This window comes from Apus apus, chromosome 3 (assembly GCF_020740795.1).
Source record: "Apus apus isolate bApuApu2 chromosome 3, bApuApu2.pri.cur, whole genome shotgun sequence".
Lineage (NCBI taxonomy): Eukaryota > Metazoa > Chordata > Aves > Apodiformes > Apodidae > Apus > Apus apus.
In genome coordinates this window covers 42,504,054-42,531,565 of record NC_067284.1, presented here as the reverse complement: position 1 = coordinate 42,531,565, position 27,512 = coordinate 42,504,054, and the positions used below count along the sequence as shown (strand labels likewise).

Below are 27,512 nucleotides of genomic sequence, written 5' to 3'. Positions count from 1 at the left end.
ATTAAAGAAAGCTTGGGGTCTGCACCCTGTTCTAAGGAATCAATCACAATATCTCATATAGGAAAGACAGAAATATTTTCATTGATAGATGCCTGGCAATAAATAAATAAATAAATAAATAAGCAGCACTTTCCTCAGTTGTGAGCATTGCCTCTATAATAATTCACCGAACTTCAGGACTGTGTCCCTGTCGGGACAAGCCGCAGGTCTATCAGAATTGATAACAACACTCACACTTTTATGACAATTTCATTCACATCCAATAACCAAATTTTCAGTAGCTTTTCAGTAGCTTTTTTCTCACACTGGTCACAGCTCAATAACTCTGCCTAGCAGTGTTCAACAAGAAGTACATTCACAGGGTGCACAGGGAATTCACATGCCTATCATTATTAAGTAGCTGTCATTATGGTGGAATGCCATAGTCACTTTGCATGAAATATCAGGGCTTTTTTAAAGCTGGAAAAACATATCATGCATTTCTGGGAGTGGAAACTTAACCAAAGAATGATCTCTGGACTTCCCTCTGTGCCAGTTTGCCATATTTACCTACAGTGGACACAGAGACAGCAGCCTTCTGGAAATGTTTTCCTGGTTCCTGCAGTAGCAGAGCCTCAAGTAAGCTCATCAGGGGCTGTGCACTGACTGCCAACCAATACAGATCACTTCCAGTCACAGAGCTGACAACAACTCACTCTCATAGACAGGAACAACTTTTTCTCTGACCTATACCTATCAAAGGATCTCTACCTCCACCCCTTATTTCTGTGTATCTATCCCCCTGTGCATAGGCCATCAGATAAGGAGAGATACCACTAGGCTGGGTTTCAACTGGCCTTTTTTAGTTACTGTGACAGCTGCCTGGAAACCAACTGACTTTCACAGCCTCTCTGAGATCTACACAGAGGCTGCAGTGCTGATGTGTCCTGGACATGTTGTACTCCATGCACAAACAAGACAATTTTCACTTCTGCAATAGCTGTGACTCATCCTGGCTTTTTCAAAGCAATTTCTCCAGTGTAATAAATGTTTTCATGCACAGCAATCATTGCCTCATGTGCCAGACTCTTTCAATCATATAAGCAGCAATCTGCACACAAAGGCTCCAAAGATGAGAATTTAAAGTAAATTTGGGCCTCCCTATCCCTGGTCACTAAATACCTAAAAAACTGTGAGCAATCCGGCTGAAACTCATTGCAGCCCCTCTCTGCACAGATCCTGGTGGGGCTGTCTCTCTACCAGAGATGTCTTTAGCTGTAATTCTCCCTGGACTGAGCCTCTCTTCAGAAATGGTTCCACAGAGAAAACAGGGGAAAGCATGTGCCATGGTAAATAGTGCCTGAGGTATTTCACAGAGCTTTGCCTTATGGGCTGGAGACAGAGAGGAAATTTAGGACAATGATCACAGCAAATATTTTGTCTTCAAGAGACCATTACAGCTTTACAGAAATTTAGCATCTCAGAAATTTAGCACCTCAGAGACATTTGCCAAACTGAAAATGGATAACAACACTAGAATCAAGCATTTCTCAATAGCAGGGGTGCAATCATTATGCTAGTTTGTCCCACACTATACAACTTTATTTTTAATTATTATTTGCTTTCAAAAGAGCACTTTGAAGTGCTGCTAAGATAAAAGCCCTGATACAATAGGCAAGGGACAAATACACAGTGAAAGGCTATTTCTGCCTAGTAATAGATTTCAAAGCTGTTAAGTACATTTTGTGAAAGTGCCTCTATTTCATGTCAAATATGATGACCTATCCTTCTGGATGCTTATATTTTTATACTGTCAGTGTATGTTCCCATCTCGTAGAACTGGGTGGAAAAATGCAGGGTACTATAAGGCAAGAATCAAACTGTGAATGTGATTGTCTTCTCAAATACTTTGGCACGTCAAAAATTCATAATCCTCTTTCTTTCCTCCTTTCACATCCTCATGCATGAAAAATAATGTAGCTTTTCTATTAAACCAGAATGTTAGTGTATTTACTAAACTGACAGCAGTGGCACCCCTTGAAATGAGTTTATAGTCATTTGCTTACTTTGAAGGTATTCTAGAAGACTCCCGTATCTCATCAGCTCAGTAATAATATAAATTGGGTCCTCCAAAGTACAGACAGCATAAAGCTGTATAAGCTTTGGATGTCTCAAATTCTTCATTATTTGTGCTTCCCTCAGAAAGTCCTTTGGATCCATTGAACCTAAAACAACAGAATTTAACAAAACATAAGCTGTGGTTATTAAAGGCCTTCCTACCAGCCTGGCAGTCTTAAGGGAATAACTGAGATACTGTTTTCTGTCTTTCAAAGTGCAATAGTATCTCATATCTTCACAGTTCCCACAGAAAACAGACAGTGCAGCTGAAATAAACAGTTAATGAGTGAAACGTGGCAGCTGTACAGGGCAGAGAACATATGTGTTCCAGCCACCAGAAATATAAAGGCTAAAATTAACCATCCTCCAGGCCTCCCCCAACAGGAGAAAAAAAAAAAAAAAAGTAAGGCTACAGTGTTAGCTGCTATAATCTAAGCAAACTATGTTGCAACTGGTTAACAAAGTGACCAGAAACTGAGGCAGGAGCGCACAGGTAATGAACATAAAATTTCTCACAGAAAAACATGTTGCAGTAAGAATTTGTTGCACCATTTTTTAGCTTCAGAAATCACAGCCTGAAAGCATTGAAATCACTTTAGCATACTAGATGTTTGCATTTTATATACATAAATGCAAGTAACTGTTTATAATGTTCACATAATAGCAACCTTATCAGAAATACCAATGTATGCACAGATGTAACAGTAATCCTACACTCCCTTAAATGCAGAAATATCTTTACAGCTAATCATCCCAACTTTTTAAACTGTTACATAAGGTCACAATATCTCAAGTTCTATTAATATACACAGTGAGTCAAAGCACAAACTGACAAAGAAACAATACAGAAATGGCACAAGGAGCTGAAGTTAGTGGCAAATACAGAATTAGAATTCATATGTCCTGAATAGGGGATTGATTAGAAAAAACATGCACAAATAAAGAAAAGCTTCTTATTGAATGATCCAGTAGTGATCAGATACTCTCCGATGTTTGAGGAAGATGGTAAATAATGCCTACTTCATAATACTTGCACAAACAAATGTGAAATTATCCAACTACTCAAATGTTTCCCTCCTCCCAAATCAAAATAGTTTCATTAAGAAAAGATTACACTGAAGGTTTGGGGGAAGTCTACCCAAGTTTAGTCTGCTCTATGCCATGTTTAAAAACAAACTCTTCTCTTAGTGTAAGCAGACTGAGTCATTTGAGAAGCCAAGGCTGCAGGAGTAAGAGTCTTTATGGTTTTTTAACATCAGATAATCAAAAAGGTTCACTTGGGAGTCTGGCTCTGTTCCAAAAATGGATATTTAAATGAAGCAAAATGCTGGGTGGATGCTAACTGGCTCAGCAATAAAACTGCACCAGAAAATCTGTGCTACAGAATGAACTGGCAAATCACCCTGGGTCAACTTCACCCAACACCTACCTTGAATGTCACCTCCTGAAAAGTGCTTCAGCCTACTTCCCAAAGCAGCAATAATGTGTGACTTCATATCCTTGCATTAATGCAAGAGGAATGACTCAGAAATACTTCCAACATAGACTTCAATAAAAAAGACCCACTTGACATTGCAACTTGTGGAAGCAAAGGTTATTGCAACGGACAGGTGCTCCTCTCCCCCATGTCCTCATACTTTCCTTGGCAATCCCATGGGATCCAATTTGACAGTACTTTATAGGAGGCCATTAGGAGGGATAGTAAAGTTAATGGATTTCCATGAGATCAATAAATGGATAGCATCCAATAATGCATATCCTGAACAGGTACAGGCTATACCCATTACCTTTTTTCACTGTCAGAAGAAAGTGGGGATCTACTTGTAAAGTAAATAACTCATACTTGGTCTGGATAAAACAGAGATGACAGGTGGAAAAACCCAAACATCTGTAACGCTGTTTTTTTCCTGTTTAAAGCAGCCCAATCATTACAGCTTTATTTGAACTTTACACCAACCCTATTATTTTTATAATTTTCAAAAAAGCCTCAGGTTGAACTCATTATTTATATTATTTATAGGGTTTGGACTAATTTTGGTACTGGTTTAACACTGCAGTCCATCTGCTTACTCTTTTCAAGATATATGCATTTGTCATAGAAATCATCCTAAAGTCTACAGAGAAGCTGCATGCTGTGAAGTATTCTTCCTCTAAAGGTAAATGCATGAATGGTGATTTAGCATTGGTGCCAAAATTTAAGAAGTTGATCCTAAAAAGGATAAAGTATTTGCTAACTTGTGGTCTACCAAACCACCTGCTCTCTGAGGATTGTTATACAGGGTTTCTTCACACCACAGAAAATGACAGTCTGATTTGTTCCCATTATCAAAGTTTGCCTACAAGGAATCTCTCAGTTTAACATGCTATAAACTTCTTCCAACAAACTGAAATCAAGCAACACATTTTTCACGTATGACAACTTTCAATAAATTGACCAGGAGGAAAGTATTCTATTAGTTGTATAGCAGCGAATCCTCCTTTAAGCTGTGAAAGTAATAAAAAATAACTATATTAAACCAAAGATCAATAAGTATTTCTTACATATTTTAAAGAGCAAATGTAACCTTCAGTTTTACTTACATTGTATCTTTAAATAGCAAAAGTAGCAGATAGTGCCCATCCCCACCTCCTGGAGCCCTCTAGCTCTTATACTGCAGTTAATAAGTGGAACTGATGCTAATTGAAAAAATGAAACGGTGCCTTTATCAGTGTTTTGTCAAAGATTAGGTTTTAGCAACTAGATAAGGAAAGTAAAAACTGCCTCTAAAAACATGCAAACATGCCTGACACAAATTAGATATTTAAAGCCTGTCACAACAGTGGCAAAGAAGTTAGAATACATTTATTTGAGGAAGTTTATATAAATGAAATATATAAAATATATGCCACATGGAGTTTCAAATAATATTTTGGGGTTTGGTTTGTTGTTGTTGTTTGTAGTTGAATTACATGCATTTCAAATGAAGGGCAGGAAACTGTAAGTAGAAAAAATCTTTTAAAAAGATAATAAAAAAACCCCCTAGTTAACAGCCTTTTCTAAAACAAGTATCCTTCATGTAATACATCAGCTTGGAAGTAGATTGATCACTACTTGAAGAAAATACTGGTTTGATACTTTGCTTTTTTGAATGGAATCTATTTTTGTAGATATTACAGTCCTTAAGAAAAAAATGTTGGAATATGTTTCTTTAAGGTGTGTTCTACAATGTTCTGCTTTGCCAGAAATCATCTTTAATTTAAGTCTGTTTAAAGCACGTATATCAGCTCTGATTACTCTCTTTATGAAAATATTTTGTTCTGGTACTGAGGGAGCTTCACATCATGAGATAAACACTGATAATTCAGCAATGAGCTAGAGAGGAAGGTCAGTTATATTTATGTAGTTTCCACTGTCCTATGTGTAAGCGGTCTTTCAATACTTTATTAGCACCTCCAGGGACCCTCTGTTTGCAACTTTCAATAAACCTTCCCAAATTACTTCAGAGTAACCTTGTACTTCAGAGCAACCTTGTCTTCTGAATAAGTTTATACAAAATGAACTTGTGTATAGAGTACATTGAGCACATACTGTGATCTTCTGAATATGTTTATGTGTAATAAAGAAATAACATTAAAAAGACCAAGTTTTTTGCAACACATGAGACTGAGTGTAAATTACTCACATCAACAGGAGAGTGAAATGAACTTACAAGTTAGAGTAACATTATGTACTGAATTAAATGGAACAAAATAATTATTACTTTGTTCAGGGAAACTGGGAGACTTTCCTCAGTGCAAAGCTTTATACACTGCATATGCACTAAAGAGACGACATATTGAAGAACTGAAAATATTATTAAAATCTCCGCTAACAGTACCAACCCAGAGACTATTTTGAGAATGTCCTCAAAAAAAATAATCATGCTTGGGCAGCTTCCATGTGAAGAGAGAAGCTTGGGAAATGCTTTGCAATATGATAATGGCAAATGCATCTGTGAACTTGAACTCTCAGATAAGATTAATTGGTGATGATAGATGTCTGCTTTACATACTGATAGTTGGAGAGGCAAGCTAGCCCAGACAATAGGTTCTAGAGAATCCATCACACTCAGCATAGGAGAAAGGGCAAATGATTTCCACTTGAATAAATAAAAAGTTAAAAAAAAAAAAAAAGCCTCAGTGAGGAAATAAAAACAGAAATGTGAAATTACATGTTCAGGGACCTGCAGCAAGACAGTGCTGTGAAGAGCCAAGAACAGAAACAGCAATTGCTGACATCTGGGCCATTTTCCTACATGCTGATCCCTAAACCTCTTTGATGTCTGTCGGTCAACAACTCAAAAGTCAGAGATGTTCCTTAAGGCAAAGATATTCTTGTGTTTTGTTTTTTTCATTCAGGCATCCATCACTACGTTTTTGGCTGGTAAAATGTCACAGATGTCTCCAAAGCAAATTCAAACAACAATGACCAAATAACAGAATTAAGTGAAAAAAGACATCACATTACTACTTCTTTTTTATCAGTCACACAGCTAAATACATTGTTTCAACAAGTTCTATAGTTCTGCACCTTGTAGCCTAGGAGCCATACATTTTAATCGCTGTGACCTAGAAACGCTAACGTGCATTCAACTTTCAAACCCAGCTGGAGTGTCTTCAATGCACTGCTGAAATATTTAAACAACTTGCTATCAGAAGCTTGAAGAAGGCTGCCAGTGGATCATGCACTGCAGTTCTTCAACACAGGAGGGATGGCTCCCAATTATGTACCTTTCTATTTCCTGTGGAAAAACTGATTCTCATAGTGTAGTCAACACAGTAACAAACCCACACAGCTTAATTTTTTCACCTGTTTCCTAAAGTAATTGTGTACTCAGTCATGCCCCTACAAAGCTAGGAACTTATGTTTCTTTCAATATTAGATTTCCTGCATTAGATAAAGGGTTTTACAGGCATCTGAAAATGCATTAATGAGATTCTACACTGAAGAAGTATTATTTTTAATGTAAACATGAATTTGGGACAGCATATATGAAAGTATTAAGGCAGCATAATGAGAGGTCAAGTAGAGAAGGAAATCCATCATGAAAAACCTAAAGAGCACCAGACAGACACAGCAGGAAAACAGGAACTCTTCAGCTTCTCTGCAGCACAAAAATAGTACCTCCTGCTCCACTGACATTTTTCTTCTGGACCAGGCTCTACTTTGGAAGTAGAAGGGCGCACAGTGTGAACAACTGGATAGAAGATCAAGGAAGAGGGAAACTCAAATCATTGGACAGTTCTGATTATTGCAGGGGGGATGTAGTAGCAATCATGACTGACAGGCAGTCTAACTGATGCTTGGGTTTTCTCCTCCCATGCTGTTCTCCTGCCGATGATTGTGGGAGGTACAAGAAGACCATGAACTAAAACTGCCAGAAACAATGAGGGCAGAAGGGAAAGAGAGGAAGAGCAGAGAAGGGAAAAGAGGAAACAAAGCTGAGTAGGAGAAGGAAGAACATGACTACCATCTGTATCTTCTGTAATGTAGGGTACTGTCCCAGGAGATAAAATGCTACAGTGCAACATTTGAACATACCAGGAATGGTGAGATGACACAGAAAGCTAGTACTAATTAAAGGATCAAGATTTATGATTTATAGTATAATGACAGCCTGTCTCATACTCACAAATGTGGTTTAGGATAACAAAAAGTTCTAAACACTATTGTATGAATGAAATATATTAAAGATATTTTACAATACTTGATATTACAGTAAAAAAATGGGGTGTGTTGACCCAGGCTGGACACTAGGTGCCCACCAAAGCTGTTCTATCACCCCCCTCATCCGCTGGGCAGGGGAAAGAAAATGTAATGAAAGGCTGTGGGTCAAGATCAGGACAGGGAGAGAACATTTAGCAATTACTGTCAAAGGAAAAACATACTCGCCTTGGAGAAATTAATTTAATTTTATTACCAATCAAATCAGAGGACGATAATGAGAAAGAAAAAATAAATCTCACAAAACCTTCCTCCCACTGCTCCCTTCTTCTCAGGCTTAACTGCACTTCAGATGTCTCTGTCTCCTCCAGTCCAGTGGCACAGAGGGACTGGGAATGGGGTTGCGATGAGTTATTCACATGTTGTTTTCTGCCTCTCCTTCCTCCTCAGGGGAAGGACTCCTTACACCCTTCCCTGGGTCTGGAGTGGGGCCCCTCCCATGGGAGACAGTCCTCCATGAACTGCTCCCATGGAAGTCACCACATGGACTACAGTTCTTTAAAAAATGCTCCATCCTGGCTCCCGTCCATGGGTTGCAATCCTTCTGGAACAGACTGCTCCAGCGTGGGTCCATGATGCAGTGTGCTACATAATGCCCATGAAGGTAATTGGTGAGTGATGCCCCCCTGTCCTTATCTAAACCCACAAGCCTTTCATTATGTTTTCTCTCCCCTGTCCAGCTGAGAAGGGGAGTGACAAAGTGGCTTTGGTGAGCACCTGATGTCCAGCTGGAGTCAACCCACCACATCAAAAAACTCTAGCTTAATTATTAATCTTGTGACTCTTTCTGCAAGGTTAATAGAAATTTTGTATAAAGATTTCACATTCTGACATTTTGAAGGTCTTCATAAGCCACCACTGGCTCTGAAAATGTCTCCAAAGAGTCAGAGGAAAATAAAAATGTTCCGAATCAATAGATTTCATCTTCTGAGGTTTTTGATAGTGAAGTATTGAACATCCTGTTTAGAGATGGACAACAAACCGCTAGCAGAAACAAGAATCTTAGAAAGATGCTTCATTAAATCTGAAAACATCTCTACTTGAGTTATTTTTCCTGGAAAATCTCCCTTACAGTCTGTAAGGGTCATGTGTGGAGCCCTGTTGCCAGTAAACTGCTAACACCAAAATGTGAAGCTGGTTAAACTAGATCCTCCATAATCATAAAGGTGGGGGGTGCTACCCCACCAGGTTTGTCAGAAGATGGACATTTCCTGTTCCTCCTCAGGAACTGCAATCCTTGTGCAGTTTTTTGCCAGAGAACTCTCAGGCTGACCAGATTAAGATCTCATAGACTCCACCAGCTTGACATTTTCCTCAATTTTGTTACTGTGGTAAATTCTGTGGAATTACAGAACACTGCCAGTAGCTGAATTCACCTCCTTCAATTGTAGACAAAAATTCTGGCACCTAGATTTGATGTAGTCATCCAGATTTTACAATCAATGGAAAGAAATACGTTTTAATATCATGTTAATTTTCTCATTGTAAAGTACACCTCTAATCTATAGTATGATTTATCTGACACATAAATGTTTATTTCTTCTCACTAATTATTTCAAAAAGCCTAATATATCTAAGCTGCTGGTTGCCTAAAAATAGGAAAAATGGGGCTAGGATGGTACATATTAATGTTTCAGAAAGAAACAGTTGTGAAAATTCCAGTTTGCATGCAATATCTGAAAAATCTGCTCTTGCTCCAAATCGGAATGGAAACAGATTTCTGAATACCCTAATTACTCACAAGTCAGGAATCACACATTTGCATCAAGTGAGAACTGACTCTGGGAAAAATCCATCACTGCCATCTTACCAGAATTCTCGGAGTGTACCTTTTCCTACAGCTTGGAAAGTAATCTACCTAAACACAATCATTTTAAGCCTTTCAGCAGCAATAGCTAAAAACTAGAGTAACATGAGAAAAACTATGTGATAAATAAGGAGAGCAGCATAAAACAAGAAACTAGATGTAGCCTCCTGAAAGATAACTGAAAATTGGTTTAACTTGCTCTGTATGTACCTCCAGAACAGAAAGAAAAAATAATGCATACAAGGAGGTTTTTGTTTTATTATAAGAAGACATAAAAAGAGTAAAAGACAAGACAACAGGTAAATCCAGATGAGAAACTAGGCCCACATTCTTATAGCCATAGTGATATACCATTGATAAAAACTGTCAAAGACAGCAGAGGCAACTTCTCTCTGTGCCTTCATCTCAGGACTAGAAGACATCTATTTATTATCTAGTTAAGAGCAAGCTCTGTTTTGCTAAATACAAATGCTTTTTCTCAGCAGAGGGGTGACATGTAATGGCATATAATAGCAAAATGTTCAGACTATACATGATCTAGGAGAGATGTACACTGCAAAGTAATGCTCCACAGAGAAATTCAGTCCAGCAGAAATCCCTTCTGACCTTCAGGACTATAAATCTATAATGTACTGATTGCATTATGCTCTTCTATATTGTTTGCTACATTATCATCTTACTTGATTAACCCACTCTTGCCTGGAAATGAAGTCATGGTTCCATGTCACAATTTTTCTGGGGAAAAAGCCATTTTAACAGAACTCTATCTCAACCCTCCCTACCTGCTAGATCCCATCCAGTTTATCACACTTCTCTGTTGTTCTGATGACTTTCTTTTCCAGTGGATCTTCACTGTAAAGCAGCTTAGCAAAAAGACTTTGATTCAAAATACACACCCTTCTCCCTCAGTGTAAAAATAACTGATTCAGGTCTTTGAGCTCAGCAATAAGAGAGGATTATTTTACAGTGTGTTACACCTGAAGCCTGAAATACTGCCTTTGTGAATATTGGAAGCTTCAATCATCAACAAAAACCATTATGTATTTCTTGATTACTCATGAATGACTATGTCTTCCATTTACTTATCATCTTTATATTACGATGAATTAAATTACTATTGCTATCATTTTATTAGTATCAAGATAAGAATTTATTACCTGGATTAGGGTGACAGTATTGGGATTTTTCTTTAATTATTTAAATGTTATTCCTCATGAGTAATGACAAGAACAAGCTATAGAAAATCAATGTGCTAACTGATTACAGTAAGACACTTCAAATGGTGACTAACTTTGTTTAGAAGAGGATAATTCTCTAAAAAGTACACTTCAAGGTTAGATGCTGCCTTTGAGAACGAGATAGTTCACAAAGTACAGTGATAAGAGATTCAGTATTACCTATATAATTTATCAAGATGGCTGTGAGAATGAAAGTCTTCATTCTGAGCATCACTAAGTGCAATGCATGACTTCCTTATCACAGCATTAGATCACAAACTCTGCTATCTACGCATCATATCCAGGTGGGTCTTGTATCTGCCCTTACTCAACATAACCCACTGTGAGATCAATGAGATTACTACTGTTGACCTTAACAGGAGTCTCACTAGAGTGAAAAAAAAAAAAGAGATGGAAAAAAGTTTTGATAAATTAAGTACAACTTCCCAGCTGAACTATGATACTACACAAGTATCATAGCTGAAGGGGTTTCTTCTGCTATACTGTGCTAGTCTGTATGTAATAATGACTTTGCAGTGTCTATTGTTTATTCCAGTTTAAAATTTCATTTGTAGCTAACAAACCTATTGAAGAAGTTTACGTGATAATTTGTTATTGGATTATAGTGTTCTGTAAGTGCAATCTTAGGATATCTTATTATTTAAAAAACAATGAAAAAACCTTCTTTTCCTGCTCACATAACTCTAGGAGTATTGCGTTACCTGTGTGCTTCATCAGCAAGACACTGAAAGGATACTGAATTAAACAGTCAAAGGATGAATCTTCACAGATCAGTTTGGCCTTAAGAAAATTAAAATCAGTTTCAGGTTTAAAATTAATGAAGGCAAACTGCAGCTGGTACTTGCCACTAGTGTTTCCCATATTTCTGGATAGACTTGTAATTCTGATTCAATCCATTATTAAAATAGAAGTTTGTTTCACAGAGAACTGATAACACATACTGTCTTCATTATACAGGAGGAAAAGCTGAATTAGAGTTTTAAAGTAGTTATTAAAAGAAGGAGATGAAATATTATTAAGATAGCTTCCTATTTTTTTTGCATATGCAAGGCCAGATAAATGTCGGCTTCACTTTCCTGTTAAAGAAAATAAGTAGAAATGTATGCATTACAATTCATACAAAATGCAATTCTTTTATTTCATGAGAAGCAAGCCTCTTCCTAGAATGCTAATTGCCACATATTTTCTTAAGGAGGAAAGGACAATTCCTATAAGAAAACTTAATATTAAAAAAGGTTAACATCTCTTAGCCTTGTTCTTAATTCCAGCTTCATTTATTTCCTTCTTTAAATATTGTTTAAGGGATTTCACACTTCAGTAAAGACCTTTTAGTCTTCTTCAATGAAACAGACTCATCTAGATGTTGCATTAAATCATTATAGGAAAGTAAACTCAGACAAATTAAGTTCCTGTCTCTTGGAGATGAAAGTTAAGCATCATACAGAGGTCTAGCATGTCAGAAATGTAAAACAAATCCCTCTCTTTACACATCTAGACTTGTTCTTTCTTTTATCATCATGCTTGGAAAAAAATATGGTTACTACCTTGCAATAGCCCAGAAAAGATCTTCTGAAAACAATGGAACATCTAAAACATCTGAGCTACAAGAAAAATCTTGTTGATGTGTTTAACCTAAAGAAGAGGAGACTCAAGAGGAACTTGGTAATAGTTTTCTAGTATGTATAACACTGCTGTAAAGAGGAAAAAATAAAAAGTACTCTTTAGTCATGGTGTGTAAGACAAGAGGTAATGGGCCTGAACTGCAGAATGAATGATTCAAGTCAATTACAAGGAGAAAAAGATCAGTTTCAAACTTGTGGTTTCAGAAGTCAATAAAAATAGGCATATGGGTCACAGTCACAAAAGATACAGACTTAGTGGATACTGCCTTAGGAAAGGGAAATTAAAATTTCAGTTCACTGAAAAAAAAAATGCTTTCACATTAATTATAAAAGGCCTTTAGACCAAGTGTTTTTTTTCTAATTGCAGTTAAGCAAAGAAAAGAAGGTGCTTATTTGTTTTCAATTTGCAAGTCCCAAACCATAAACACTATCCTGATACAAGATAGCCCTTAAACACATGCTGAAATTCCTCCCTGTTCAGATGGCCATTCAAGCAGGACTCAAGCATATTGTTATTATTCTTAATCAAAGATCTGAATCTGTTCTGCTTCCTCAAATATGTTCATTAATGCTCAACACAAACTTTTCCAATTAACCACAAGTCATTACACATTGTTACGTCTTTTTAAAAAACACATATATCATCCAGTCTACCCTTCTTGTATATGTGGTTCTTGCCACCTGCTGGCAGGTGTTTTATGTTGTCAATTTAGAATTCACAAATTACTTGAAGTTAATCAAAATAAATTAAGAAAAATGTTAAATCTGTATTAGTAACAAGCCTATCTTATATGCAAATATTGGCTATTAATGTTGTGTATTAAAAACTTTGAGAAATGTTATTCAATCAATGTTAAGATTAAAGCACTTCTTAAATACAAACAGAATACAGTGCTTATCCTGTATTACCTAAGGAATCATTACAGTACAGCATCAAACCACTAGAAGAAATTCTACAGATGGTAAATTGATTACTTCACTTACAGAGGAAATGTAGTCATTCAATTCCATACAAGCAATACTGTCCAAAATAGATGGCTTTGCTGGGTTGCCTTTTTATGTAATATAGATGTTGGGTAAGAATCACTTCAGCTAATATGGAAACAGAAAACTGTACAAAATTGTGATTCAAAATAACAAAGAATATCTGGACCTTGAGCTTTGCTAACCTTCATGTTTAAGTTCATGGATTTTAAGAATGATTGCATATATGAATAGGTTCTCTTTTCAGTAGCATTCAAAAAACACATTATTAAAAAAACATCTTAACATTTCACACTATTATCATCTAAGAGTAATTCACATACCTGGTTTTAATGTTTTGATTGCCACAGGGGTGGTATTATTCCACAGTCCTTCCCATACCTCACCAAACTGACCAGATCCTAATTTTTTCAACAATTTCAGAGATTGACGATCTATCTCCCACTGATCAACAGTTTTGTATGACAAATCAAAAGTAGTAGGAATTTGTACCTGGTAAAAGAGAATAAATAATACAGTAATTGAGACTTCTAATATATTTTCAACAGTGTATACAAGTCATTGTTTACTATGTCATGTAAAGTCAAAACTGATATAAATAATGTTTCCTTGGAGTATATACACATGACAAAGTGAGCTAAGAACACAAAATACAGCCCATATTCTGGGTGCTTTTTGTTAGAAAGAAGAAATAATATAAGGAAAATATTCTGCCATTAAAAGTAAAAATTAGAAATCACCCCTCTAGCAAGCTTTCTGAACAGTGACGTATTGCTTGCCTGAACCTTGTGGTTTTGCCTCAGTAATTACTTATGGACAGCTGGAGTTATGAAGTTGGAGCTTTCATCTCCATATACACTTATAAAAAGGTATTCATTAATCATGATTCGGCATACTTTTTCCTCCAGCCACATCATGATTTGTTCCAAACACCATGGTGTTTTATTATTAACATGACAACTTCAAGAATGAAACTGTAGCACTACCCAGAACTTCCTGAAAATAAACAGATCATCAACATTTAGAGGCAGAAATATAGAGGCAGATCTGAGGTTAAAACCTGACTGATATCTGATGAATTAACTTACAAAAGCCATGTTGCACAGTGTAGCATCCACTCTTACCTTTAAGCATGGCTTTCTGAGCACCACGCAGAGGCCATCACTGTTCTTACTGTAATAGTCAACAAACTCATTCAGAGTTTTGAAAGTTTTCCTTCTGGTTATGAAAAAGCCTCCTTCATCCAGCTTCCTGATCCTGTAGTGCTTCACAGATACACCATCAAAAACTAAGAAGATGTAAATACAGTAAGTTTCCAGGAATTACAGCAGTGGTACAGTACAACTTAAGGCCAAACCATCACAAAATTCCTAAATGAGGACCTTAAAATACATTATTTTAATTTCAAAGATGACTGCTATAAAAAATCTCTTTCAAACCAAAGCTCACTGTTTAGATAGCTTAAGATATCAAGTCTATCAGTCTTCAACTATTCAGGTTTGGAGATTCTTTCTTGTACTATAAGAACTGACACAAAAATATATTCATACATCATATGAGTGAGGCAGCTCATATTTTCCATCTGTAAGGACATCCAAACCAGCCTGGATTAAATTATTACTTCACAGTAATAATTTAATCAGTTTTTAATATTTAATTTATCAATGCTAACATTCCAAGTAACAGCTGCTGGGCTGGCAGGCATTTTAGAGCAAACAGTTATACCCTCCACACAACCAAAATTCTCTGAAAATCACTCACAGCTTCCATGGGGTTTTTTGAGTTCTCTGCATGTCTAGAATATGTAAAAAATCAGGCCAATAATGCTCTGGTTTGAGTAGCTGATGACTCCCTTTCCATTGAAATGTCTTTTATTCCAATCTAAGGTCTCCTAATCAACAAGACTTTTCTCTCCTCACCTCTTGCAGGTTATTTATCTGCAGTTCATGACACCCAAAGTGTCCTTCCTTCCCTGTGAATGTCAGAGCACTCCTTAGACGTGTCAGAAAGTAGGCTGGGCCACTGCATGCTGGGGATAGACCTGGATCAGCAGCAGACCACAGTTGGACAAAAAAAAATGCACTTTTACTCCCTCAGTGCATTATCTAAGGAATACCAGGCTTGAAATTGTTAATTCTGACATCTCCATCATATATAGCTTAGAGAAGTGATCTCCAAGGGAGAGTTTGTGCAACCCAGGGAGTGCAAAAGACAACCCATTGGGGAGTTGGGGAAAAAGTATTTATTGTACTATGAATAAAGAAAATAACAAATTTTTAAAATATTGTTTCTTTAGTATTTTTTTTACTTTTTTCCACTGCACCTTGCGATTTTCATCGCAGGCCACCAGAGGGCATAAAGGAGCTGTTGAAAAGATTTAGAGTTTCTATCTGCCACAGGTAATACTTTGTGAGACCTGAGAACTTCTTCTGGTTGAGGGTTAGAAATGAGAACATTAGTAACCATAACTACAGAGTATAAAGATAATTACATCACACTTTTAAAACGTCATTTATTTTTAACTGAACACCCATAATTAGTATTTATTTATAACATTAATTTATATTTTCATTATATATTATTTGGAAATGGGATGAAACAACATTAAGGGAAGAGTAATCCACTACCAACAGACTGAAAATTTAATTACTTTTCCAAAGTTCACAGGAAAGTGCATCTGGCCAAATTAGTTGCTATTTATGATGCATTGAATAGAAAGGCAGCAGGGTAACTGTGTGAATCCAGTCTCAGTTGCGTATCACGAATTACAGTAGTTTGACCACCTGCTTTGTTTATTGGCAGTATTATAATTATTACTTGTGATGCAGCTAAAGTTAACACAAGAGTTGATTTGAAGGATGTGCTCTAATTTCTTAAATGAGCCTCATGTGAAGCCTTATGATTGGCAGCATCCAGATCAAGCAGTGATGTGTGTGGAGAAGCTGGAGAAAAACTCTGTGCTGATACCACCTCTTCCTGTGATAAGCAGCTGTGATTAGTGCAGTATTTGACAGGAGGCTATTTACTTGTATCCCAGGGCTGTGTCTGGCTGTACAAGTCGCGCCCCACACACTGGCAGCACTGCAGTGTGGTGCAGCTCCTCTGCCCAACCTGACATAGACCATGTGTCTCTCAGGGGAGAGCTAGCCACAATCCCATCAGTGCCTCCAGTCATCCCTACATCCTCACCAGGTGGCTAAACAGGAAAAGATTGCAGCTTCAGCTTCACACAGCTTGACAGCACCTGGGTTTGAAGACTGCAACGGTTTTCTCGTCAACTTGCCCTTCCCAAGAGAATTACAGCTCCCCATTAGATTTCTTCATGGTTTCAGCTCAACAGAAGCATTCTCCTCTCCCTGATTCCCATCTTCAAAATGCTGGGCCACACAGAAGTAGATTTTGCTATCCCAAGGATGAGAATAAAATAATTTACTACTCCTTCCTCAGGGCATCAAAATTTATGGTGGCACCAACAGAGTCAATGTCTTCATCAAGTAAATCATGGAGGAAGTAAGGCACCATTACCACCAGTGCCCCAGCACCTCCCCTGTCAGCAGTCCTCCTCCAGCACTGCTGGCAGGAGCTGTGCCTGGTCTCCAAGCCCAGGGTGGGTGTGGGAGGAGGGTGGCTTATGTGATCACCCTCACCAGCTCAGGACGGGTGCAGGGGATGATCCGAAACTATTCTACTGCTATGGCCATGATTTTGCCGCTCCTACCAGCCTGCTGCCCCAGACAATTACCTATTTTTCCTACACTGAAAGCCAATCCGGCCTAGAGAAAACCACACAACCTTTTTTAGCAGCATGGAAAAAAATGGAAGGCAACATAAACCATTTACATTGTCATTTAAAGTAATCAGTCTTTTAGATACCATTATTCAGTGAGGGGGGAAGCAGACAGCCTCCTGCTATCATTGGCAGTGACAGTCAATTAAGCTGAGCACATCTAAATTATGGCTTTTAATTAAAAAGAGGCAAGGTCTAAGATGGCACCAACATGTTTAAAATCTAATACATTTTACACCAGATGCTGGAGTCATCAACATAAAAATCTGTCGACAACATGTGCATTTTTTAAAATGGGAAAACCTATTTTTAAAATGTCAAACACTTTAAAATTATAGCAACACATCTCAGTGGCCTAGATGGTTTCATGAGCTTTCCATTTAACCATTCTTAGCTGAGAAAAAACCTTTCTGAACATGACTTTTTAAAAAAATTTAAATAGTCTAAAATCTTAAAAATCATAAGTTTTCCCATCAAGACAAGTTAGAAGTGAAAAGTGTGATATTAATGAAAGGTAGAGTTTATTTCTGTTTCTTTTTCCCTAAGGAGATAGATTTGACTCCCTCATTAACATTGAGTCTATTATACATTGTCCATATGAGTATGAAATCAAGCACCAAAGTCATAAAATCAGTTTATGGATGCTTAAGTAAAAATCTTCCTTTTCTACTTCTTTTCCTTTTTAGTTTTATTACAGCTAAATGCTAGTCTGGACAGTGAATGACAGTATTTTCTTTAATACATTAATTCTGAAAGCCTGATTGTCACTCTTCTAGCCATCATCATCTACTTCGGAATGAAAACAAAACAGCAACAGAAGGTAGAGCAAACCCAACCAGTCCTACAGAGGATGGGAGTTTGGGGTTCTGTCCTTTCTGCACTGAAAAAATTGGAAACAGAAATTAGAGATGTATTCAAAAATATCAGACTGTGACTTCTCCCCTACCAGTGTATCAGCTTCTTTGGTCACAGAAGCCATCCAAGACCTTTTAAAATAAATAGTTCTGAATTGCTGTTCCTCAAGAAAACACCACTTTTCTGACTCAGCTTTGAGTGCCTCATAATTCCTGATGGAACAATAAGGAGTTAGTCAGAAAAATTACCTTCTCCATACTATCTGGTGGACTAAACAGCCTTCCTTCCAATTTATACTCCCCTCAGTAGAATCCACTTCATCATTTGCTTTAGAATGCACTAGCTCTCCCAAAACTAGACATAAGTAATGAGATTATGGATATACAGTGTCTAGACCATTATGTATACTATTAGGTTGAAAGCAAAAAAGCTTGCACAACACAAACAGACTCCATTCAGTCAAGCTGATTTAGTAAGCAGCAAATAATATTTAGGTCTTCAGAATGAAGTGGTGTGTTGAGGCTAAATTATGTTCAAGCTGGGGGAGCTGCTAAAAGATCTAGCAGCACTGGTAAATTACATCATTAATAGTCACTATCTACAGACTCCTTGAGAGTGCATTCTTTTTCTTCACCTGAAAGAGCACAAATGTTTAATAAATCTGAGATGACATATATATACATGCATACATGCTCAGAGGACAATCCATGTTTGCGCATGAAGGAGGGGACTGGCTCCTGTAGCTGGAGCCTTTCTTCTGTGTATATCATGTTCTTTAGTTCCACTCTTCCCTTTCTTCATCAAACAAACCAGCATGGAAGAAATCCACACTGATGGTTTAAGATCTTGCTGTTATCAGCCCATCATCAAGTCTTCTGGTCCCAAATAAGCTTATACAGAAACCTGAAAAATGTCTACCACAAGCTTTTGTAAGTGGATCAAATACTCTAAATTATAGATGATCTGTTGACATAGTTGTTTGTTGACATAATTGTTGATTATAGTTGACAAATCCATGATTTGTCAGGAAAAAAATGTAACAGCAGCATCGAAGGATAATCTCATCCTATCACAAATGCTGGCCTAATATTTATTTTCATTCTCTTGAATCTTCCTCTGCAGTACTTCATAGTTTAAATAAGGTACTGCTGCCTCCCTGAAAAAGAATTAGCCAGGATATTGGGTAAAAAACTAAGATTTTTAATCTTTCCTAAAAGGCTACAATTGCAGAATAATAAAAAGAAGATTGCATTTCCACCCTTAGATGCACAAAACATAGGATTTTTCATTGAGTTTTAGTAAGGTGTTATGTTTTCAAGTGCAAATATTAAGCAGATAATACAGACCTATCTATCCATCCCTGCATAACACCATACTGTTATCAACCTAGCCCAGCCCTTGGATGAAATCAGTTACTGGATGAACACTTGAATGAGCTCAAACCGTGTAAAATGGGAATAAGTTGACATATACAGAGAAGTAATTTTGAAAGGCTTGGGGCTGTAACGGTCTTTGGATAAAAGAGTGCATGTACAGAGCTCAGTTCTTTCACAGCTGGGGAGCAGTTCAATTCCGAGCTGATGTTAGCCTTCCTATCAGTGTATCTTGGCAAAACAAGTTTCCTTTAGGGCAAATTGAAGACTATGGAATTAACTCTCCCAGAACTATTAACATCACACTTATTTCATAAACTGCCCTGTATTTCACTCAATGGGTAACAAATTTTTTTGTCTTGGCAACAAATAGCAACCCTCCCATTACCAGAAGGCATTGCAGGTATCTAAACTTTCCATATGATTTGGAAAGACAAACCAAGAATGTGTCAAAGGTTCATTAAGCTGCTTAACATGTTTCTGGTAATGCTCAGATGGTGCTTGACAAATAAACATTCAACACAAGAGTCAGTATGAAAGAATCTGGTTACGCACAAGGTGCCTCTCATTTTACTCACGTAATTCTGCACTGACAACTTAAAGTTTATTCAAAAGCATCAAGACTCATCACTGGCCTATAGAATTATACAGGTAGAACACATCAGGAAGTTTGGGTGTATAGCCCTGTTGTCTCAGGAATGACATTATACTCATGATCCACACTTTTATGACAAATTTTGCAGAAAATGCTCACAATCACGTTTACTATCTAATATGGCAAATATCTACGACATTAAAAAGATTACATATACATAAATGCGAGTAAGAAAAATTATTACCCAATAAGTGTCCTTATTTACCAGTCTTCCAGATTCAAATAAGGGACTTTAAATAAATTTCAAAACCCATCATCATAATAAAACTAACTTTTTACTTTTATTTACAACTAATTTTTCCAACTAAATATGTCTGACTCTAAAGTACAGCTTTGAAAATCTTCCTGTCATTTTACCTCTGAAAACAAATAAGTGTGTATTCTAGCAGAAATATCTGCAGATATCTGCCAAAATGGTTTAGTGGCGTTTTTTTGTACTAATCAGAACAGTAGTGTATAACTGAAAGGTATTTTTTGGCATTTCAATAATGAGCATAGTTTCTATTTTAAGGCAGCTCGCGTAGTAGAAGTACTAAGTGTAAGAAAGTTTATTTCTGTTCTGCGCATATTAATAAACAAAGCCTATAAAATAAATGTTAGTAAAAACACAAATTACTCTTACCAAATTTTCTTTACATGTGCCCTAGGAAATACTATTATGAACTTAATTTCATTTTCACGCCCATGGTTTATTATTCTCAGAAATTAAAAATTCCAGATCACCTGAGAAATTTTTTAAACATTGCTTAGGATTAAAAACTAAAATATACCTGAAAGTGAATATTCGCCTTTTAGACTTTCGCTTTCTCGAATTAGGAAGGCTCCTGCCTGGTTTCCAGGGTATGACAGTTGTCTCTCAGCATCTGCTCGTTTGATTGGGCCAAAAAACCATCTGAAATAATAAAAAACATTCATTTTACGAGTCAGTGAAACATACCAGCAAGACAATTTAGCTTTTATAAACATGCTGTGTATTTACTAAAAGATAATCTGTGCTATGCTAATTAAATTCCAATAGCATGGGGGAAAAAAGCCAGCAAGAACTACACAACAACTTTATTGCTAGAAAATATTGCTTACACATTTGAGTGAAATCTGGATTTTACAGCTGATGAAAAGTCCTACTGCTTTCAATGGAATGAAAATTCAGAAGTGACAGACTGGTCTTGTCCCAGGAAAAATTCCCCAAGAAATTCTACCAAGGATACTGTGGCACTTGAACTATTTAGAGGTGCAGGTACATGCTAACACCCCAATATCTTAAAAGTCAAAACATCTCTGGAACTGCAGAAAGGCTCTCAAATTCCAAGATGTAAACCACCCTGCAGACTTCCCCATTCCACTGCCACATCAATAAGGTACTGGCAATTTTTTGGTTCTGCTGCTGTTATACAAACAAAACCAGTATGTCCCTCAAGTCACGGCAAATATCTCAACATTCATGTTCTGTGAAAACCTACTCCTACCTATACCTTTTAAAACATATTTTTCCTCTCTTCCTCAACCTTGCAGCTTATAAGGACTTGTTCAAGCAATAGTTTTAGTTTGCTCCTCTGAAGGTGCTATTCAGCTCATTTGCTGCTTTGTGCTGGGTGTAAATTAAACAGAAACATAACTGAGATGACTCAGCATTTTCAGCCGGGGCGGCATTCAGCAGCCACCCAACACACATGCAAAGCTCTTTCCAAGATTAGCTCCACCCCTTATTTGAAGCAAATGGTGATGAATAGTTATCAGAAATATGCCATCTACTCATAGGAGTACTCATTTTGAATTAATCATAGCTAAACCTATTATGCAAACTTTTAAGATAAATCAATGTATCACACCACACATAAATTGCCTGTTCATTAAACTACTTGATTTGTGAATTACTCGTGAAAAGTACAGAAGGAGTCATCAACAAACTACTTTAGTATCTGCAATGCTTGCAATCATCATAGGGAACGAAGGAAATAAATGAGACCATTGGGTGACACTTTGGCTGAGCAAGCACGAGGAATGAAAAATGGCTTTGTATGAAGAAAGAGGAAATAAAAGGAGGCAAATACAGATGGTGCTAACCCACAATGAAAATGCTTTGTTAACAAAGGAAAATGAAATACAGACTTTCCAGACTGCATTTCTGTCCTCTGACTTAGAGATGATTTGGATAAAATAGGTCTTGATACATATTTGGCAAGGAAAGCAATCTCATTAGAAAGCTGGAATATGTTAGTAATATTTTTAATTAGTTAAATGTGTTAATTAATTCAACTAATTAAATAAATTAATTACTTAATTAGACTCTAGAAAGCAATGTAATTAATAAATGTTAAAAAGCTTGACTGAGGTTCTTGTCAAGGGAATAAGGAGAGAGACAAGTTCAACTCTATTCAAGTCCCAAATAAAATCTGTCTGCCCTAAAAACTGAAATAGAATATTTCTGAAAAATCTAAATACACCTGCTCTTTCAATAACAGCTGAAAAATTACCAGCTACATGATCTGAAAATAATTTTTACTGACATTTTTCTCCTTGAACTATAAGTTATTAGTCTTGTCCAAAGTGAGTGCTTCTCCTAAGAGTATATAAGAAGAGAGAGGTGTTTTATTTTGTGTCACTTTTCTTCATGGGTTAAGAGGACAGCATCCTTTCAAGAGGATTTAATTTTGTACCAAAGCCAAAAGAGCTTCCAGTGATTGTTAGCAAGGTTGCATGTTACATTCAGGATAGCCAAAAGTATAGTCATTACATGACTCAGTATTTGTATGTATGTTGCTAGTAACTCAAATTGCTAAAGTTGAAAACATGAGCAGTAATACAATGTACACAACAAGAGGAAATGTTGGTTTGTTTTTTGAAATCATGTTTATGATATAGACTGCAGTTTTGGAAAAAACAACAACCTGTAAGTGCATATTATATCTAGGCATTTGACTTCAAAATATTACAAATCATATGTTTATTTTTTATTAGGCTGGAAAAACTTCATTTAATTCAATGTGAATTTACTATCATAGGTTATATGGAGGATATGTAATGTGTAGGCTCTGACTCCAGCCAAACTTAGCAGTTAAAAAGATTCGGACTTGCAAATTAGGATAATTAGAATAACAGTATTTGAGAAGGTAAGTGTAACTGAAGCAGTAATTATGGAGAGTTTAAAGTGGACACATATTGTATATTACCTCATTTACCTGAATTTATATGATCTGATCAAAATGTTTCAGAAAATCATAATGAAAATTACTTTCAATAGCACTTTAATATGGGCTTCTTAGTTCAAAGTCATTGGGTTTGCAATAATAATAATATAGTAACAAAAACAATCCTGCTTGTGAAAAAATTATACCCTTAACCTCAAAGCAAATAATCTGTTATTGCTTTTTTTTTTTTTTTTAACAAAAGCACGTCCGAATCTAAAGCACTATTTTCATTAGAAATAGGAGTTTAAATTCCCTTTATAAAGCGTGAAGGGCTTATTTCAATTTCTATCAATTTAACTTATGCTTCAAAAGGCTTAATATTTTACTTAATCCAAAAGTGTGTGTCAAAAGTGTGAATCAAAGTAATTGCTCACCATGATATATTGTTCTGCAGGATAGGAAGGTCAGACCAAAACAACATCCAATCTGTAGTAAATCTATTTGTGTTTTATAGCTCAAAGACAGATGAAGGTTTTGAAACGGAACGCTTGGAAAAAGAGAACTAAACATCAAGCATTATCCATTGGACAAGTTACTCAACCAGCACTTTCTCTGACTTCAGTGCGCTGTATTGGCACAAGACGCTTCAAGAGAAGGTTGAATTACCAATTCATACACAATTTCACTCTGAACTTCAGGTTGCAGCCAGATCAGTTTGGGTCACAACTGTCAATCTAGGACCAGTAGATTACCAGGTATGGCACAAACTAGTGCATTCAGACTTGGGCATAAGTTTCCATTTCTAGCAGGAGCTCACTGGTTGGCACAGCAATAGAGCTCTTCTGTCAGTGAGACCCAAGAACGTTCTTTCTCGGCCAGCACTGTGTCTGGTGTAGGATTCTGGCAGCTTCCTCAAAGTCCCTTGTTTCCACCATCATTGTTAGCTCTCAGGAATCCCTTCACTGAAAATTCCAGGCTACTTTCACATCACTTCTGATCTCCATATATAGAAGGACTTTGGGAACAGAAAATCTGACCTTCATGTAGGTCCATAACAAAGAGATTCCTTACTTGGTGTGGATGATGCCCGCTATGAGAATACCAGTAAGGGTTGTGATTTATCAGAGTTTAGTGATCTCACCTCTATCGGCCATCAATTCCACTGGCAGGTTTTTGATCACAGGATCATTATAATAGATCATAGCAGGCTTTGTCATGGGGTGTTCCCTGAGCATGACAGTATCTCTGCTGAGACCCACACTCCTATCCTGTGATCCTTTTCTTCCAGCAAATGAAAAGATATGCCTTCAAATTGAATGCCGGCAGTTATACTTGAAGGGCAGAGTCCATGTCACCTATGCTAACTCCCGTCTCCCCACTTGGTCCAGCTTGAATTAATATAGAGTCATGAGTTCAACAGAAGTTGATGGTGTTACTTGGCTCCACCACCTTTGCTCGGAAACCCTGTGTCATCCAGGAGGCAATGCACTGCCAATCTCTGTCTATATGTCAAAGCCCCATTTACCTGGTTCTGTTTTGTATCTCCCTGTGCTTTGCTACATAAGAAACAGCTAAAATTAAAAAATAATAAAAAATAAATTTAAAAAAAAAATACTTCTGCACATTTTTTCTTATAGCAGGAAGACATGGCAGGAACTTTTAAGCTGGAAAGTAGAAGAAAGGAAGAGTAACATGGACAAAGGCTTATTGCATTCTGGATAGCTGCTGAACAGAATCACTACAGCAAAGAAATAGAAGGAGGCAAAGTTCTGCAATACTATACCACTAGTAAAGTTTCCGGCGCTTGGCAACATGCCTAGAAGAACACAAAACCCCAGTGGAAAAAAACACAAATAACCCCACCCAAAAAAAGCACACGCAAAATGAATTTTCTTCCCTCTGCTGCCTCTCATTAATGTAGTATCTCCTTCTGATCGTATTAGTGCAATGCACTCACTCGAGGTAGAGACTGAAGACTTAACCGAAGATCTCAGCAAATCTGGGAAATACAGGCTCATTTTCTCTCCTGAAATTAACTTTACTGAACATTCAGTTAAATTCAAACAAAAGGATTCCTTGCCATGTCCAGATGAAAAAGCTCTCCAGAAAAACATTTTTTCGGCAGCCCAGCATTCCTTGGACAGCCTTTTTACAGTTCACTCCCCCATCTTACACTGGTCTCTCCTAAATCCCTAACATAGTACCTCCTGACTCTAATGGAAGGTGTGGGCTGAGCCTTAGTCAAAGCCCCCCACTCACGGGTCAGACAAAATAATTCTTGGGAGATAAGTCTTTTCTTGGGCAGACCCTTACAGCTTTACTCAATTTGTAGATCTAGGGTTCCTAACCCTAAAACTAATGCAAGCCCTAACACTAATCCTAGACCTGGTTTGAGTCTTGGCCTAAAAGCTGTTTTCTGCAACTTTGATCTTCCTTGGGTGGTCCCTGAGCAGCTAGTAGTGCCACTGGAACTCCAGTATTAACTTCTCTCCTAATGCTAACTCTAGGCATGGGCTGACCTCTGCCAAAGATCCTCAGTCATACCAAATGAACAAGCAACAAGGCATGGGCCAAGTGCCACGGAGGAGGACCACTTGGCATGGGCCAGACACAAAAGCCCCAAGGGGACAAACCCTCCTTGCAAGGCCACTTTGCCACTTTCTTCCAGCTCTAGTATCTTCTGTCTTCTGAACCCAACCTCTTGCTTTTTGCATTGGAGGAACCAGAGACAAAAGTCCCCAACCATGGTCAAGCTGAAAAATTCCTTACTTGAGAAACTTTTTGACAGCATGCCTATTCTTTGCATAGCCCCTTTGCAGCCATACTCCCAACACAACCTTCTTTGGGATGTGGGTAAGATCATATCACCAAGCCAAATACCAGCTCTTAATCAACAGCTACAATCTTTGGCTTTCTTGGAAATTTAAGTAGGTTTTCACTGCCCTTTTGTTATCTACACTGAAGAACATTAGAAAAAAATTAGATGGGAGTTCTGACTCTTTCACCCATTTCTATTAGGGCTCACCAAATCACAGCTTCCAGCTTTTATCCTCTGCCTTTAATTAGACTTAATATGTACAGGAGCACAGTCAGAATTAGCTCCATAATGTGGCTCCTGAAGTCACTGAGTTTGTTTCAATAACTAGCTATAGCTGGGATAAAGAGGAATTATTTCAGTTTTTCATTTAAGTTACAGGACACTGAAGGTAAGATAAGGCCAAAGGCAGAGGACTGTGACATAGTCTGAATTTTGTGAGTGTTCAACTAAAAGGGAAAATCCTGAGGGATGCATCAGCCATTAAGGTTCAGCCACATATAGAAACCATGATCATTACAATAGGAAAGAGGAGAAAAATTGCTGAGAAGGACTACATGACAAGGTCATTCAAAGAGTGTGGAGACAGAAGAAATAGCAGAAAATCAGTCACATTAAATTTATATTAAAAAATAACTGAAGATGTTAACATGGACAGCATGATCCTACACTGGATCAGCACTTTATGGCATTAGGGCATCTCACTTCTCCTTTTTCTTAAGTGCTTGCAATCAGGATTTACTCTCTCATGTTAAGGTAAATCTCATGAGACCACTAAATATCAGCAGCTGGGAGAGTCAGTTGTGATTCCCGTGGTTCCCAACTAGATCTCTTCATTACAGAACAAATGATGATGAGAAACAGGTTAGCTATCCCTCCAGAAGATTAGCTGGAGTGTGCTAACTGTGTCTATAGTAGTAGGCTATGAGGATAATAAAAGATTTCTTAGACTTAGAAGAGCAAAGAATTACTGCAATTACAGCAAAAGTCTTGCTAAGGACAATGAAAAATAGATAATATATATATTGAAACCAAATATATCCCAGCTTCCTTTGGAATGCAGAAAGCTTGTGCAATAGCTAAACCAAATAAAGAAAAGCTTCAACAGTATATACAGTATAACTTTAAAGTTAGGAGATGGCAATAGCAATATTGCTTTCATGGCATCAACTCAGCCATTTTCAGGAAAATCCATTATGATACCATCTTTAATTACATGGACACTTCCAGTGCTTCCTTCAGCATTTATATGACTGCTGCTCACTGAGTAGTTACCCTCTATTTTGTTTTGTCATTGGGTAGATAGAGTTTATTTATTGTACATTGTTTAGTCTCCGCTCTCAATACAAGTTATAAAATTACATGAATGGCTAATTTCCTAGCAACCTCTATTATAGTGTTAATGACT

At 37.1% G+C, this 27,512-nt stretch overlaps 1 protein-coding gene across 1 annotated transcript in view; it reads right to left on the bottom strand.

Moving 5' to 3' along the window:
* FRK (fyn related Src family tyrosine kinase) overlaps positions 1 to 27,512 on the bottom strand; it is a 53,763-nt gene that overhangs the window by 8,520 nt on the left and 17,731 nt on the right. Inside the window, exons 2-5 of the mRNA XM_051614003.1 lie at positions 20,932 to 21,053; positions 14,616 to 14,779; positions 13,815 to 13,983; positions 2,046 to 2,204 (exon numbers count right to left, since the gene is read on the bottom strand). Coding sequence (XP_051469963.1) covers positions 2,046 to 2,204; positions 13,815 to 13,983; positions 14,616 to 14,779; positions 20,932 to 21,053 — 614 coding nt within the window. The remainder of the gene's footprint in view (positions 1 to 2,045; positions 2,205 to 13,814; positions 13,984 to 14,615; positions 14,780 to 20,931; positions 21,054 to 27,512) is intronic.